This window comes from Piliocolobus tephrosceles, chromosome 3 (assembly GCF_002776525.5).
Source record: "Piliocolobus tephrosceles isolate RC106 chromosome 3, ASM277652v3, whole genome shotgun sequence".
Taxonomy (NCBI): domain Eukaryota; kingdom Metazoa; phylum Chordata; class Mammalia; order Primates; family Cercopithecidae; genus Piliocolobus; species Piliocolobus tephrosceles.
The window spans coordinates 30,932,403-30,950,605 of NC_045436.1; the positions used below are offsets into that span (position 1 = coordinate 30,932,403).

General features: G+C 40.9%; 1 protein-coding gene across 3 annotated transcripts in view; it reads right to left on the reverse strand.

Moving 5' to 3' along the window:
• The window catches only part of FNIP2 (folliculin interacting protein 2), a 139,005-nt gene that overhangs the window by 43,580 nt on the left and 77,222 nt on the right, over positions 1–18,203 (reverse strand). For 2 of the 3 annotated variants that reach the window (XM_023228315.1, XM_023228297.2), the window contains exons 8-12: positions 10,641–10,770; positions 2,755–2,956; positions 2,349–2,437; positions 492–638; positions 203–372 (exon numbers count right to left, since the gene is read on the reverse strand). In XM_023228315.1, coding sequence (XP_023084083.1) covers positions 203–372; positions 492–638; positions 2,349–2,437; positions 2,755–2,956; positions 10,641–10,770 — 738 coding nt within the window. The remainder of the gene's footprint in view (positions 1–202; positions 373–491; positions 639–2,348; positions 2,438–2,754; positions 2,957–10,640; positions 10,771–18,203) is intronic. The other variant, XM_023228306.1, reaches the window with a different exon arrangement.

Sequence of the window (18,203 nt, forward strand, 5' to 3'; positions counted from 1 at the left end):
TAGCACAAAGCTGCCACTTGGGGTAAGGAGAGGAAGGTGGTGGCCTTACAATTAGCATCCAGGGACCAACTTGCTATTCCTCATCTGCCCAATGACAACCTATGAATTATTGGGTGAGAGAGCCAGTATAAACTACAAATTCTAGCTTTTCTTTTCCTATTCCATCCTATATATTCTCTGAATAGTCAAATTAGGTACTAACCCAGCTGTGCCCAGAGAGGATTATATGGATGTGTTTTGGCCAGCATGTTCACTGACTGGGAGGTACGTTTCTCTGAGAAGGCTTTAATGGGAGGGTGATCCACAGGCATGACAGTTGGGACCCAGGCCAGGTGGTAGGTTAACACTGCAGTCAGTAAGGCAGCAAAAAACCTTGGAGAAATGGAAAAAGATACAACCAACTTAGTCAATACAGAAAAGAGGCACGTCCTATGCAGTACATACATTGGTTATGGGATTTGCATACAAGTCTCCAGAGAGTTGAAGCTTACTGGTTTTTATTGATCTGTTCTATCAGAAGTGTAAACTCCTTGAGAAAGCGCTGGCAGAGCTGGTTTTTTTCCAAAGTGCCAGACATCATGGTAAGCCATACAGGTTCAGCTATCCTTGGAACAGAATATAAATTCCAGATAGTTCCTCTATAGAACAGAAAGAGAGGGAAACACAAAAGTGTCAGAAATACTATTTTGGATAACCTTGGTGTAAAAGAATAAAGGAGGAGAAAACGTGAATCTATGTAGTCCTTAAAAGATTCAAGCTCCACACATAACAGGGGTTGGCACACTGTGGCCCACAGGCCAAATCTGACTGCCACCTTTCTTTGTAAATAAAAAGTTTTACTGGGTCCCAGCCATACTCGTTCATTTACTTATTTATTGTCTTTGGCTGCTTCCGTGGGACAACGGCTAAGTTGGGTTGCTACTACAGAGACTCTATAGAAACTGAAAGTACAGAACTAGAAAGCCTCGCTTTCAGCTTCTTGACCTTTGAAAAATGGACACTTCATTAAAGTAGGACCCAGATTCTCGGCTGGGCGTGGTGGCTCCTGCCTGTAATCCCAGCACTTTGGAGCGCCGAGGTGGTGGATTACAAGGTCAAGAGATGGCGGACATTCTGGCCAACATGGTGAAACCCCATCTCTACTAAAAATACAAAAATTAGCTGGGTGTGGTGGCAGGCACCTGTAAACCCAGCTACTCAGGAGGCTGAGGCAGGAAAATCGCTTGAACCCAGGAGGTGAAGGTTGCAGCGAGCCGAGATTGCACCACTGCACTCCAGCCTGGTGACAGAGCGAGACTTAGTCTAAAAAAATAGAAGAAGAAGAAGAAAAAAAAGTAGTACCCAGATTCTCAAGCACAAGCCAGTGTCCAGTCTGACCACAGCAGAGCAACAGGCAAATCTCTAGTGCTTTCCCAAAAAATTATGGAAGGTATATTAATCATCAGATTGCCATCAAAGAGCACAACTTTGTGTCATTCTCAAATATATGACTTAAGTCTTAGCGATCACCAGATAATGAGTAACATGTTACTTGAGTACTTTAACACATAACCCAGAGTTAAAATAGGCTTGTGATTTTGCCCCAGGTAGCATTATAGAGTTCATCAACATATACGTTAAGCATCATAAAAGTGTTCTAACATTCAAAGGATTATAAATCTTTTTTATCCTTCAGCTATGGAGTAACAGTTTGACTCATTAGCTCGTGACTGCTTTGGAGTGGGATTCCATTCCCCATCAAGAAAGTGGCTCTAAATGGTGCAACAATCCCAACTCAGCATGACGAGAGAGGATCCCACCTGCTACCCAGTGCAATTTACCTTTCCACGCAGATACAAGGAGCAAGGACTCCCTTTCCACACAGATACTAGGAGCGAGGACTCTAGATACCAGTTTCCATAGGACACTGGGTATAAACTAGGACTGTCCTGGCAAACTGGAATGTATGTCTCCCCAACATGCATAACCTCTCCATCTGTACTTTGAATAAGCATCCGTGAACTCAAGTTTCCACATCTGTAAAACGGGGTTAGTAGTGCTTAGGGCTTTTGTGAGGCTGACATAAGATAATGAATAGACTGGTGAGAGATACCTGAACATTAGTTTTCCCCATTCATCCTGATAAAAACAATCCTATCAGGGACTGTCAATCGAGCAGTAGTGAGGATTACTCATTGGTAAATTATTTAAAGTTTTTGCTTCATTTGTTCTGTTTCCATCTTGAAGAGCGGAACCACAAAAGTAAGGAATAACTGCCAGGCCCCCAATTCTTCCAAGTTACAGTTTCTCTTTATCCATGGCTGCTCATAAATATCTCCTTCTGGATTTGCCAAACTTTGCTACTTTACCTGAATTCTCCCAGAGCTTCCATCAAACGGCTGACATAAAACTGGACTCGGAGACTTGATTCTGCTATTTTCCTACAGGAGATCATAGCCTTTATTGAAGAGAAAGCAAGCCAAATTACTGAGAAGAAATTTTATAACTTATCTACTGGGCTTTATTAATAAAAAATATGTAATCAATTAACAACACTCAAGGTAATAATGCCTTCAGTCATGAAAAAGCAGTAATTTCTTTCCCTAAGGCAACCCAGTATCTGGTAACTAACATCAACATGTCTAAGAATTTATCACTGCTACGGGTGATTTAACTTCCTTAGGAAAGACATCTGATACATAAAGAAAGAAATTCTGCCATTTTCAAAGCCCCACAATCACTTCTCTATTTGACTTTGGATTACATCCTTATTACCTTTTCAATTGCACTCTTCAGCCTGTTCATGTGAGATTCAAACAGGGGAAAATGAGAAAAGAAGAAGTCCTGGAAATTCCTTTGTGCTTCTTCTTTCTCACATAGGGAAAAGATGATGCTTATGGCAATTTTCTTCCTCCTAACCATAGATGGATTAGAACTACAGGTTTCTTCAGCCAAGCTGAATGTCTCATCAGTTGACCTGGAGGGAAATATAAGTTTGAAAAGTTGCCACGCATCAATGAGTCACACTGATGGTCAACTGTAATGACTGGGGATGACACCCAGAACATTCAGTCGTAACTAAGAGTATATCCGCCTTTAGTTCATTCTCTTCTATAATTCTCTGGCATGCAGATGAGAACGTCAGCTTGCTTGCCACCCAGTATTATCCTAATATGGAAAGAAACTCAAACAAAAGCTACAAGTAATTTAAATTTCCTGTTGTTACTCTAGTCCTTTTCCTTTGGATCATTTTATGTCAAACTGATGATATTTAAGAAGGAATATGAAATATCTGTTTACCCAAAACACAGTCCCTTTATTTTGGCTGACAGATACCAATAGATAAGATGTCAAAAGAGGAATGATCCTACATGGTATTCTGTTGAACAAGAGTATCACATTTGAACATGTACTGGTACTTCCAGGATTACTTTCCCAGGGCTATTAAAACTACTAGATCAAGTAACTCTTCTAAATGCTCAGATTAAGCCATGTGATTAAGCTCTCTGAAAATCCTTCAAGCAGAAACACTTACCTCTCTTCTGCTACAGCAAAATTTTCAAAAAACCTATGATTCTTTTGAGAGACTCGGCTTCTGTGATGACGGCCATGAAGCCCAAAACTTCTAAATACATATTTAGTCTTACAGGGTAAGCCTCACAAAAACGGCCTAACCATGTCTCTTACTTAACTACTGTGGAAAGCCAGTGTAGCTACCAAATAGCTATTAACAGCAAGCATACAAATAAAATATTTTTTTCCTACAAAAACACCAACACAAAGGACCTAACATTGCAAATGAGAGCCCTACACGGGCAATACGTTTTCTCTTTCTCACTAACTCCATCATTTAGTCTCATATCTTTGCCAAATATGGAAAGGTACTGCTTCCTCCATTTTCTTGACTATAAATTACAACATAACAATTACTCATGCTGGGCAGAATATGAGAATTAGCCTTCTGCCTCTGGTCTTCAACTTATTTACTTAGGGCTCTACTCATAGTCTTTAATGCTTGTGTGATTTCAAATAAATCCAGATTTTATTATTAAACATACATAGGCTAAAAGTGTTATGGTCAGGAAAGCTATTAATTAATTTTGGGGGGACAGGGTCTCACTCTGTCACCCACGCTGGGGTGTAGTGGTGTGATCATGGCTCACTGCAGCCTCAATTACCCAGGCTCAAACGATCCTCCCACCAGCCTCCCAAGTAGCTGGGACTACAACCATAGGCACACGCCACCGTGCCAGGTACATTTTCTTTTTTTTTTTTTTGGTAAAGATGGAGTCTCCCTATGTTGCCCAAGCTGGTCTTGAACTCCTGGGCTTAAGTGATCCTTCCACCTCACTGTCCCAAAGTGCTGGGATTACAGCTGTGAGCCACTGCATCTGGCTATTTTATTTTTAAAGGAAAGGAGATAGACATCTTATTCTAACCTTGTTATATGTTACTGTTTCCCTTAACTTCAAGCAAGATCCTGGAGATGTAGTTACGGTTGGTAAATCAGTCAAAGGTTTTCACTCCAGAAGTGTCACTAATGGCACATAGTGCTCTTATAAATGCTATACATTACAAAAAATCGTCAATTGCTTTCTCCAGGAAATCCCTAGATTCTAATCATCAGAGAAAATTCTTGAGGTTTCCTTAGAACTTCACACAATTTCATACAATGTTCTCTCTTCTTTACCAAGGTACTGGTACTAAAGCCTTGTTTTCTTGCACTATAGTAGTTGATTTCTGTTCTGTATAGGAAATTCTTCTGAGTTTATATTACAATAAGGCTTGCTTGCAATCCTTTCCTCTTTGTCTGTCATCTTACATTTCCCTTCTTTTTCAAAAGTAAAATGGCCATATCAGTCCACTCGTCTTTAGGCCAGCTTTAATAATCAAACTGTAATAAACACTGAACCCAATACAGTTTCTCATCATCATCATCTCCACCCTATAAACAATAGCCAACGCTCTCATCAGTTTTAACGTAGGAGAGAGTGCCACCTGCTGAATTTCTGAAAAACTTCCATAGCTGTAACAGTGGAGAACTTACTTGCTTCACTATATCCCTCCACTGAATTTTAAATCAACTGAGTTTCATTCTGTAGTTTTTTTTTTTTTTTTTTTTTTTGAGACGGAGTCTTGCTTTGTTGCCCAGGCTGGAGTGCAATGGCGCGATCTCCGCTCACTGCCAGCTCCGCCTCCCAGGTTCACGCCATTCTCCCGCCTCCCGGGTTCACGCCATTCTCCTGCCTCAGCCTCCCGAGTAGCTGGGACTACAGGCACCCTCCACGACGCCTGGCTAATTTTTTGTATTTTTAGTAGAGACAGGGTTTCACTATGTCAGCCAGGATGGTCTCGATCTCCTGACCTCATGATCCGCCTGCCTCGGCCTCCCAAAGTGCTGGGATAACAGGTGTGACCCACCGTGCCTGGCCTCATTCTGTAGTCTTGGATCAACCATGCAACGTGGAATAAATCAGGTCATGTACTATCTTACTTATAATTTAAGAAGTATTCTATAATAAAAGGATGTTTAAGAATGTTTTCAAAAATTTAAATGTGTGCCCCAGTACTTCATCATACCTTTATCTCCATGTCACCAGAGAAGGTACACAGGCTGTACTGCAAATGTGGAAACTGAGGCAGAGTGCTGCTTCAACCTTCCTCGGGAACAGAAAGGTTCTCAGTAACAATGCTGGAGTTAGAACCCAGGATTTCTATCTTCTAGTCTAGGCTCATTACTTGGATACTGGCAATGACCAGGGATTCTGACCCCATGCCTAATCTGTCTGCTGCCGCTCATGCTAGCCAATGCATCATGCCATGCAGAGCACTGAGGGAAGGAACTGGAAGCAGTCTGATAAGCTGACAGCCCTGAGAGTCAAGGAAAGGCTGCAGCTACACACAATTTTTTTCCTAACAAAGAAATCAAATAGAATTTTGTTAACACTTATGAATAAGCATTTATGTACATTGTAAGTACTTCAAGATCATAAATAATTAAAGCAAAAATAGCTATTTAAGTACATCTCAACAATCTATCATTGATATCAGGACTCCTTAGTCTAATTGTTACTTATGTCAGTTTTGAACTTATACTGAATCGATGTATTACATTGGATTATATGAAATTAATGTTTTGTAGGTCAAAGAACACCCCATCAGCAACTTTATAAGGTTAGTCCAATTTAACAATTCAAATCAAAGGCTTCCTGGGACATTATACCTTGCTCTTTAGGGTTTCAATTGGCTCGGCAAGTGATGGAATCCCTGAGGTTAGCTGTTAAATGCCCAAGCCCTATTCCCCATTCAGTAATCAAAGCCTACCACTTGGCACAGCAGGGAGCCCTGAGGTCAGTGTGGAACCAACTGTTAAGAATTGTGAATATTGAAAACATTCATTCTATTTTATAGAATATAGTGTTGCCCGATTCTAACAAAAACCAGAAACTGTGAATATCATCCCTGCTACCTTTAACTCTCTTAGGAAGGACATTTTTAACTATTAGGAATTTTCTGTCAAAGCCAGAAGCAATCAAAACGTTTAGTACCCACTGTTCTCCTGTCTCTAGCATAAAAAATGAATTTTCACAACCACATACCTGCCAAAAGGGAGAGATCAACTACAACATCCTTTAAATGAAGCGATCTTAGTCTGGACGCGGTGGCTCAGGCCTGTAATCCCAGCACTTTGGGAGGCCGAGGTGGGAGGATCACGAGGTCAAGAGATTGAGACCATCCTGGCCAACATGGTGAAACCCCATCTCTACTAAAAATACAAAAATTAGCTGGGCGTGGTGGCACACGCCTGTAATCCCAGCTACTCAGGAGGCTGAGGCAGGGGAATCGCTTGAACCCGGGAGAAAGAGGTTGCAGTGAGCCGAGATCGTGCCATTGCACTCCAGCCTGGCGACAGAGCGAGACTCCATTTCAAAAAAAAAAAAAAAAAAAAGGATCTTCACAGGCACAGTGACCAATTCAAAATGTCTGCTGCACTCTGCACTCACGTTCTCAGTGTTCAGCAGTACTCTGCTAAGGGCTTGCTGCATGGGCATAGGACCCGGCACACACAGGGTCCCCCTTTCACAAGAGCCCCAGGCTTCATTTAATGTTCTGTGATCACCATCTTGAATTTTAAATAATTTTATCTTTGAACTTTTGTGCTGTAAGTGAAGTCTAATAGGACAATGAAGCACGTGTTGGGATGAAGTCTAATGAGACAATGAAGCTCAGAAAAGGATACCCCAAAGTATGACACTTTGGTATGCTGAGTACTTTGAACTGAAGGACAGCGGCTCAGAAGCAAGACCTTGCTTTTCTGACCTTATCCTGCCCTTCCTTTTCCTACTACTCTTTCTCCCCAAAGGCACAGAAACTAAGATTCCTGTTCCCCAAGGTAAATAAAAAAACATGAGCCTCTTTTTTCCCCAAAGCCAACTGTAAAATTTATTATAGAAACACTATTCTAACTTCCTCCCACCTTTGTAAGTTCTGGTCACAAATAATTTCTCTGACCTACCGTGTCTGAAAATAGATAAGACCATTCCATTCCAGAGGGGTCTTACCCTCTACCTGGGAGGAAGGAATGCTATACAGAGAGGTCAAAAAGAATTCCGACAAGACAGGCCCCTCTGGGTTTTCCTGCTTAAGTCTATTACCAGTAGATCATATTCCTCTGTCCAATCACATTTCTACATGGCAGTTCATTCTTTGTTGAACTTGAGCATAAACATACAGTTCTCCTTGGGTCCCTCAATCATCACGTCTGAAGGCTCCATGTCATGTGAAACTCTGACTGAATAAAATTGTTATGTTTCTCTCGTTAACCTGTATTTGTTATAGGAGTGTCAGCCATGACCCTTATGATGGGGAGGGCATGGATGAACTCAGAACCCAGGGCTTGCAGCCCAGACACCGAGCAACTGGCCTGGCAGTTGGGCACATACCCATAAGCCTGGGGCAGGCCATGGTGTTACAAGACTCTAAGTGGCACGGCCGGGTCTTGGACCCACACTGACGGCTGTGACTACGGTGACAGCAGAAGCTGCAGAGGCCACGGTTGTGGGAGATAGGGGAGCGGAGAGAGGTGGGACTCTGGTAGCTCCAGGAACCAGGGTGGAAGGCCAGCTTGCCCATCAGTCACCGTAGCCTGTCCCTATAGAGTCTGCACAGATATTTAACTCTCTGACCTGAGCCCCAGGAGAGTAAATTATCACAAAGTAAAAGCCTACATGGGGACATTGCAATAAAGAATATCAGGGAGTTATTACAATTCTGCAAAGCGTTTAGTCTCTGTTTTTGAAAACTGCTGCAACACTGCAAAGTAAATATTCATAGGCATAGAAATAGAAATTGAATGTAAAGATTGTTATGCTGGAAAAAACCACACTGTTTTCATATGAAGCTTCAGATGAACAAATTATTAAAGAGGAAGGCTTTTTTAAAATTAATTTTTCCTCGTAATTGAGGACACAGTGATAGAATGTATAAACAGGCATTTTGAATTATATATAACTCATGAGAACATTTTTAGTTTCTTGTAAGATCTCCACAAGTTACAGGAAATGTCAGAAGAAATATTAAAATAAGCTTGTATAAATTTACATCTAAAATTAAATTCAGACTTACTCAAAATGGATTTGTGTGAAGAATTAAATCTTTTAAAAAACTGTTTAACAAGAATCATCTGATGCAGATGTACTAAAATTTACATCTTGAAAGTTTATCAAAAATTTATCCAAATGTTGTCATAGTCCATAAAGCTATGTAACACTGCATCAGCAGAAAGATCCTTCTCCAAGTAAAAAATTATCAAAAATTATTTGCCACCTTGCATTTGCCAGGAGTGACTATCACTTTCAATTATATCCATTGAAAGCCAAGTTGCTAAAACTATAAATTTTGATGACCAAACAAATGTATTTGCAGAAAAGGCTTACAACACCAGATATCACATAAAGTATTCTTAAAGACAAACTTTTTTCCTTTTTAGTCCCTTTAATAACACTTTTCTTGTTTTTTGAGTAAGAGGCACCACATTTTTATTTTGCACTGGTCCCATAAATTAGGTAGGCAGCCTTGACTGTATTCACAACCTTTCCGAATGTAAGATACTTATTTTAGGTGTAAGAGTTCACTAGAGATTCACTAGTTCCCAATGCCAGATCTCAATTCAAATTAGTTTTGAAGAATTTCGAAGGAGTTGAGAAACATCATTTCAACTTTGGATTTAAGCCTGAAAGGATAAAAAAACATTTTCAGAAAAGAGATGCTGAAAGAGGATGGTTTCCAAGACCCATCTCTTCCAATCACAGAAGCTGTCATAATGACAGTGAGGATGGTGGCGGTGCCATCTCCTGATAGTTGCAGTAATGGTAATGACAATGATAGCAATAATAATAGTAAATAAATCACACTGGCCATATTTTATTGCCCATATCCTATGTCTTGGCTAAACACTGGACTTGCTTTATCTCATTTAACCCTCCCAGCCACAATCTGAAGCTGTGCTAGTATTATTATATTGCAGATGATGATGCAACACTCAGAATCCAGGTTAACTTATTCTATCATACATCTACTGAATGACAGAGCTAGGACTTGTGTTCACACAGAATTTCAAGCTTTTAATCATTTCATTCAAAGTCCACCAACCAAAAAGTAGCTTCTTGATGGGTGGCGAAGGTATAACTTTTTCTTTCCAGCTAGCTCCCTAGGATTGTGAAAGGAACAGAAGTGAGGCAAGCAACCTGATGTGTGCTACTCACACACCCTGACCCCTCAGTTTCTCAATTCATCCCTTCAGTGCCATCTCTTCCAGGAAGGGCTCCCTAATTCCCCCCATGACCATCACTGTACTTTCTCCATCCTGAGTCTCACAGCACTTTATGTCTCCCTATGATATTTACCATGTAACATCTTTATACCATGATTTATGTGTGTACCATCTCGTAAACTATGCAAGTACAGGCACATGCTAAACTATCTTATACCTTCACAGATCCCTATATATGGTGAGTACCAGTCAATTTACTAAATCAGTTAATTGACATGTGAATTTTTATAGGTACACATAAAAATTCCCCTTCAAGTATTTTTATTGTAGGAAGAACAAGTTGGAAGCTATGAATGTAACATCAAATGTATATTTTGCACACAACTAACCTTTAGATCCGAAAACCAACTGAAATGAAGACAGAAAATACCTAGATGCCATCTCTATTTAAATCATGTTCATATCTGTTTAGTTTAAGAATTTACGTATCACAAACCCTTGACTTCATATATTTTTGAATACAAAACTGGTATCACTGTAGCCAAGGAAGAGATTGATCCACCCTTCATTACTTTTATAAGCTACATCTGGAAGGGACCCACTTTAAAGATAGAGTGCACCATTTTAAAAGAACACTCAATCTAGCTCAACATGATACAACTACTCAGATACTTCCCAGTGTCTTCCAAAGGAGGAGATTTTAAAATTTCAGCTTTTATTTATTCTTTCCTTTAGAAATTCCAATTTGTAAATGTTCAGGCTGAGCTGAAGCTAATAAAAAAGTTCTGGTTCTTTTTCCACTGACAATAGGCACGAACAGTTGCCCTGCCAGTTTCATCAAGCTGCCTACACTAGTCCTTTTCTCAGCAAGAGGAAACTTGCAACTCACCTCCTTGGAATGATGCCATTTTCCAAACTTGTTGTCTGACTTCGAAGCCAGCGACGCTGGTAACTGCTGGAAGAAGATGTAGAGGAACTTGGAGATGGGAAAGGTGTGATCAAAAGACTGCTTAGTGAGGCTGTAGGAAGAATTTAGAATTTAAAAGTTGAGATCAATTAGTTCTTATGTAGCTACATAATGCACAACATTATGAATGTATTTAATATCATTTAACTCTACATTTATTATGTATTTAATATCACTAAGCTGTATACTTTGCCATTAAAAAATGACAACACCTGCAATTACCTTTGCACCAACCTAACAAAATGGTTGAGATGGTAAATTTTATGTTATGTGTATTTTAATACAATCCAAAAATTGGAAAAAAATATCTATGCCAAGTAATCTAAAATTTCAGGTTCTACCAGTCATATCCAGCAGGGGGAGACTATAATTTCTCTCTTGCTAAGATTTCTGAATAGCAAAGAAAACATCCTTTAAAAAGGAAAACAAATTAAAGGAAATAAGAGTGTCACAGATGTAGCAAGTACATAAATTAGCAGGCCCATATTACAAACGCAAAATAATCATTACTCAGAGTGTAGATTGCAGATTTCTACTAAAATGGTCCACACAACATAACTATATTGCCACCTGGTATCTAATGCCATACACAATGCTTGCTTTACACACATTTCTTCCTGAGTACTTCTTCACTCTAGACTTTGAGGTAAAATGTAGGCAAATAAGTTTTTTCCCCACCTAGTATCATGTCTTCCAACCTTCATCTCCATATATACAATACTTAGTCTCCTTCCCTCCAGCCCCCACTGCTACTCTGTTGTCTGTGAAAAAGAAACCTCTACTCTCCAATATGCTCTCTGCTTGAATTACTTATTTGCTTCTGAGCCTTTCTCTGCTTCCTCCTGCCACGTATTAGATGCCTACACCTGCGTCTCAGGAAGCATGAGCTGACAGTGCCAGCCCAGACTTTTCTAACCAGCAGGGAGGAGGGACTAGTCCTTCTCAGGTAGGCAAAGGGTTTCTTTCAAGTGAAGCTGCTTGATGAACATCTACTGATTTAAAAGAATGGAAGAAAACAGACTTGTTCTGCTTTTACTTCCCTAGGGCTAAGGAATTAGACATTGAAATGTCACTCAGTCCAGTGGAAAATAAAACAGGGTGCTACAGATGGCCAGGCAACATTTTCTGAAACAAATCACAGGGTAAAGGAAACTGATTTTGGTAAACACAGTATACTATGCTCATGAATATGACTTGATAAAGCAGTGTCTCCACATGAACAATTACATTTTTATTTATACTTTTGTGGGCAAACGTCAATAACCTGACTCTCATATACTATATACTCTTATATACTATATACTCCCCGACCTGAGCTCTTATATACTACAGGAGTTACTTTGCTATCAACTAATAAGAAATGCCAGGTGTGCTAGGCAACTGGGGTAAGTGGTGGACAAGTCTATAATAGTATCAACGAACATGATGACTCAAGTTTCTTTCCAAAGCAGAGGTCTATGAGATGCTTTTCCTTTTATCTAGCTGATATTCACAGAAAATTTGTTTGGTAGGTCTTAATCATCTTTACATCCATTGTACCCATAACAGTGCCTTGACCACAGTAGGCAATTAGCAAATACTTCCTGAACGTATGGCTTTTTTTTTTTTTTTTTTTTTTTTTTAAACCAAACTGTTACACGTGGCTGGCCCCAGTAAGCTGACCTGGTTGCCATCTTGAGACTAGACTTAAATCCCCAAAACCAAATCCACATTTCAAGTATCACTGAACAGGTAATTTTACTGAGAATTTTGAAGGGAGTTAGAAGAGAGCTTTTCCTTGGTGTCACACAAAATTACTTAATAAAACATCCCAAATAAACATTTCTGTCCTGCCCCCTAGTTCCCAAAGTCCCCTACAGAATCCAGAAGCCCCCTCCCACATCTCCAGGGTCCTGCCTCTCTCCTTGCCTTATGCTGCAAATCAACTTCTGGCAGGCAGAAGACAAGGTTGATGGGGGTACTTGTTGGATAAATACTTTTCTCCTGTCACAGTATTAGGGCTTAGAAAATGGTACCCCAAAATATGGTGCCCTGGCATCCTGAGCACTTTGGACCAAAGGACACTGGAAGGCCTCAGAAGTCAAGTCTGTCTCAGACCTTCTCCTGCCCTTCTTTCTCCTGTTCCCGCACCTCCCTGCAAGGCAAATCACAGAAACTTAAAATTCCTCTCTGCATTAAGGCAAGTCATAGAAACTAGATCCCCTTTCCCCCAAAGCCAGCCATGAAACCTAGAAATATTACTCTAACATTCCCCTGCCTTTCTGTGTAAGAGCTGGCTATAAAGAAATTCTTATACCTACTTTATCTGAAAGTAGATTGTAAGACCCTTAATTCCAGAAGGGGTCCAGTCCTATACCTGACAGGAAGAAACGCCACACAGAGAGATCAAGAAGAATCTGGATGGGCCCTTGCTAGGTGGGTTTTCCCCTTTGGTCTGTGACTGTAAGATCAACCTCTCTTTGTCCAATCACAATTCTACCTGGCTACCCACTCTTTATCAAATCTAAGCATAAAAAGGGACAATTTTCCCTTGGGTCTTTGGGTACTTCTGAAGGCTCCCAAACCATATAAAATTTTGAAGCATTCTTCAGTATGACAATTGCATTTTTCAACTCCAGAATTTCTGCTTCTTTGTAATTATTGCAATCTCTTCATTAAATATATCTGATAGGATTCTGAATTCCTTCTGTGTTCTCTTGAATTTTGAGTTTCCACAACACAACTATTTTGAATTCTCTGTCTGAAAGGTCACATATCTCTGTCTCTCCAGGACTGGCCCCTGGTGCCGTATTTAGTCCATTTGGTGAGGTAACATGATCCTGGCTGGTCTTTATGCTTGTGGATGTCAGCAAGTGTCTGGGCATTGAAGAGTTAGATATTGATTGTAGTCTTCACAATCTGGGCTTATCTGTACCCATCCTTCTTGGGCAGGCTTTCCAAGTGTTTGAAGGGACTTAGGTATTGTGATCTAAGTTTTTGGTCACTGCAGCTGTATCTGCATTAGGGGGTACCCCAAGCCAACTGACACTGTGCTCCCCTTGGCTGATCTTAGATAAAATCTAGAAGAATTCTCTGGATTACCAGGCAAAGACTCTTGTTCTCTTCCCTTACTTTCTCCCAGACAAATGGAGTCTCTCTCTCTCTGCTGAGCTGCCTAGAGCTGGAGGAGGGGGTGACACAAACATCCCTGTGGCCACCACCATTGAGACTGCACTGGGTCAGACCTAAAGCCAGCACAGCACTGGGTGTTGCCCAAGGCCTGCTGCAACTACTACCTGGTTATCGCCTATGTTTGCTTAAGGACCTAGGGCTTTAAAATCAGCAGATGGTGAAGCCAGCCAGGCTTGTGTCCTTCCCTCAAAGGTGGCAAGTTCTCCTTGGTGGGTCCAGAGATACTATCTGTGAGCCAAGGCCTGGAGTCAGAAACCTTAGGAATCTACCTGGTGCTCTGTTCTGCTGCAGCTGGGCTGGCATCCAAGTCACAAGACAAAGTCATTCCAACTCTTCCCTCCCCTGTCCCCAGGCAGAGGAGTCTCTCTCCATGTCTACCACCACTACAGGCCCACAGTGGGTACTGCCAGCCTATAACTGATGTTCACTTAACGCCCAAGGGCTCTTCAGTCAGCTTATGGTGAATGTTGCCATGCCTGGGACTCACCCTTAGGGCAGTGGGCTCCCCTCTGGCCCAGGGTAGGTCCACAGATGCTGTCAAAGAGCCAACGTCTGGAATTGAGGACCCTAAGCGCTTGCTTGGTGTTCTACGCCACTGTGCCCAAGCTGGTACCTTGGTGCAAACAAAGTCCTCTTTATTCTTCCCTCTGCTTTTCTCAAGCATAAGGGGCCTCTCTTCATAGCTACCACAGCAGTGACTGTGCTAGGTCACGTCACATCTCAGAGTCTCACCCAGGGCCTTAAGTCAGCAGGTGATGAATCCTGCCAGGACTGGGTCCTTCCCTTCAAGGCAGCGGGTTCCTTTGTGGCCCAGGCTGTGTCTGAAAATGTCCGGGAGCTAGGGCCTAGAATAGGCACCTCATGACATTGCCCCGTGCTCTATCCTACTGTGTCCGAGCTGGTATCCAAGTTGCAAGACAAAGTCCTCTTTACTGTTCCCTCTCTTCTCATCAAGTGGAAGAAAGGAGTTTCTCCTGGAGCTACGAACTACACTGCCTGGGGTTGGGAGATTGGTGGCACAAGCACTCCCTTGGCTGCTGTATCACTAAGCTGTGGGCATCCTAAGTCCACTGGCTCTGAGCCCAGCACAGCATCGGACTGGCCCAGGAATTGCAGTCCTTGTGGTCTAGACAGCCTTTCAAGTTTATTCATTTAGGACCCCAGAGCACTTTAGCCCGTGGTGGCAAGGCTTTCCAAAACTCAAGTTCCAGCTGCTGGGATGGGCGTTTCCTTCTGGCTAGGGCTGGAGTAAGTGCTCTGTGGGCGCCAGCTGAGCTCTGCCTGGTGTTGGCAGCACTGCATTCCAATGCAAAGTTTCTCCCCAAGCACACAGATTCCCTTTCTGCACCACATGGTCAGGGGATTGGGGAGGGGTGGCGCTGGCAATTCAAGACTGTTTCGCCTACCCTCCCACCCTCTATGAAGTTAAAACCAGGTACTGTGATCGCTGAGCTGATTTTTGGTTTTTATGAAGGTGCTTTTTCTGTGTGGATAGTTTTCAAATTTGGGGTTCCTGCAGGGAGGATGATCGGCAGAGGTTTCCATTCAGCCATCTGGCTCTGCCTTCTCTTCACGTAAAATCTTAATTAAATCATTTGTTATGCTTTTCTCTTGTTAACCTGTATTTTGTTACAGGAGTGTCAGCTATGACCCTTATGAGGGGTGAGAAAAGGTATCACACCCTTTCTGACCCTACAACACAAGACAGAGAAGACCCTGAGGTCCAATTTATTCTGGAAATTATCTGTATTATATAATTCAGGTTACAAACTGAATAAGAGTCCAGGCTCCTAGTTCAAATCCTGCTTCTGTGTCTAGTAGCTGTGACTCTTGGACAGCAGTTGACTTAACCTGTCAGCTTTCTCATCTGTAAAACGGGGACAATAAAGTACCACACCTCGGTATTTTTCATGAAAGCTGCTATCTGCTAGTGGATTCTGAATTGTTTAGTGGATCAAAACCAACATTTAAAAAAAAAAAACAGAAAAGAAAACAGAGTATATTGCACTGTTAATATTAATCCATGAAACTTCTCTGTAATATGTAAAGATATTTCTTACTAGATCATGATGTAAAAAGGAATTAGCATGGGTTGCAGACCAAAGAAAAATTTGAAAAAATAGCTATTTCATAAGCTTCCTGTGAAGATTAAACAAATCAATACATGTACAACATTTAACCCAGTCACCCACATGATAAATGTTAGCTTTTTACTTCTTCTAATCATTCTTGGAAAGGGTGGGCCAAGTAAGACAACTTGGAGTACTAGAAGATTATTAGTTCTGATTAGTTAATTATGAGAAGAACTTAGAACTTGTAATAGAGACATAACAAGGGAAGGCAAAAAAATCAAAGAGAACATTCCTTTTTTCCTGCTGAATGACACTTTTTATGGCATGCAAATCAGACAGTTTATATTAAAGTGTTAGCTTAGTGTTATCCAGTGTTTCCTCATCAAAAGTATTTTAAGATTTTTATGTAAAAGTGCTGTGGCACATCATTGTTAATCATAGACTCTAGATAACAATTCAGTACAACTTTCAAATGCAAGAGGACTAACCTTAACCTGAAAACAACTGCCATTTTCACGAGGGTGGATTCAGTCAACATTAGTGTATCTGAATGTTGGCCTGGCTCACTGTCTGAATGGCAGTGCCTTCTGATGCAATGCATGCAATACTAGAGTGTTAGTAGACATCTGAGTCACCTGGGGAGCTTGTTTAAAAAGAAAGCTTCACGAAGGTGGTGTGCAAGATGTGTGTCCAGTAACTTGGGGGCCTGAGGCAGGAGGATAGCTTAAGCCCAGAGGATCGCTTGAGCCTAGGAGCTTGAGTAAAGCCTAAATAACACAGTGAGACCTCATCTCTAAAAAAAAGACAAGACAGCAACATGGGCTCTCCCCCAGTTGATTCACTACCTTTGGAATAGAGCCTAACATCTACATGATAATGAAAAGAAATTCTGCATGAGTTCAGTGCTAGCTGTGCCCCTGGTTAACTCTGTGTACTGGATAAAGAAATTCTCCAATTGGTGCTTCAGTTATCAAATGCAAGACTTTTAGTTAAATTATTCACAGGCTCAGTTTCAGTTTTAAAAGTGCTATATCTAAATGGTACCTTAATATTTTTAGCTTTTCTTTTACAATACTTTTATAATTAGAAAAAAGTTAATGCATATAGGTTGCAAAGATTTTGGCAGTTTTGTGCATTAAGAAGAAAATTAAAATTAACCCTAGTTCCATCACCAGATTACTGTTAACATTTTATATCCGGTTAACTCCCAGCTTAAACACAACTATGCTTTTGTCCCCACCCTCCTATCTAAGGAGGTATCTTCAACTAGCATCCATTTATTCCTGCAGAGATTAACAACGAGACAAGAGAATCAATCTAAAGATTTTAAAATGCTGATTGCTGCTGTTCCTGGCATGTGCCAATCAAGTTCAAGATTAATGTTTAACTTTCTCTGAAAAAAATTTTGCTACTTGTGACAGTTTATTAGAAAACACTGTAGTGATTATTTGACAAAAGAATTTAGATTTGACCAAATAAGGCCCTGAAACTCTTAAATCAAATCCATTCACTCAATGAATATTTACTGAACACTTACTAAGCGCCTGCACCATGCTAGGGACCTAGCTCTAGGATGGAAACTGAAGGGACATAGGCAGAGTAGTTGCCCTTAAGAAACTTAACACTCATGGAATAAATACGATTATTTCAGACAGTGGTAATTACTATAAAAATAAGTTTCCATGATTTTCTCTAAGTAACAAGGGCAAAGGTTTACAGGGGTGGTTGAGGTAAATTCTGTAATCAGTGGTCAAGAACACCTTTATGAAAGCGGGTCATCTCAACTGAGACTTAAATGCCAACAAACGCCAGCCATGGAAAAGGCTCAAAGGGAGAACATTCCAGATATTCTATATGAAAAGAACCAGATAATATCAGTAATTACAAAAAAAATCCATGCACGCTCCTACTTAAATACATGGATGGATCTATTTTTCCCCCCTCATTCAAATATTCATTGATCATCTACTATATGCCAGGTACTATATGAGCTGCTGGGAACAGATCTGTTGATATGACAGATGGGGTAGGTTTCTGCCCTCCTGGAGCTCATACTCTGCCGGAGAAGAACAAACAAAAGTCTTCAAGGATTTAACAACATAACGACGGAATGTGTTGTTAAGTCGAGAAAGAAAGTGCAAAAGTCAAGCACTCAGAAGCAGCTCCAGTTTCTTCAAAGGAAAAAGTTTTGAAGTTGGCTTCTTTATTCTGCCGGAAAATGTGATCATAGTTCCAAACAGGC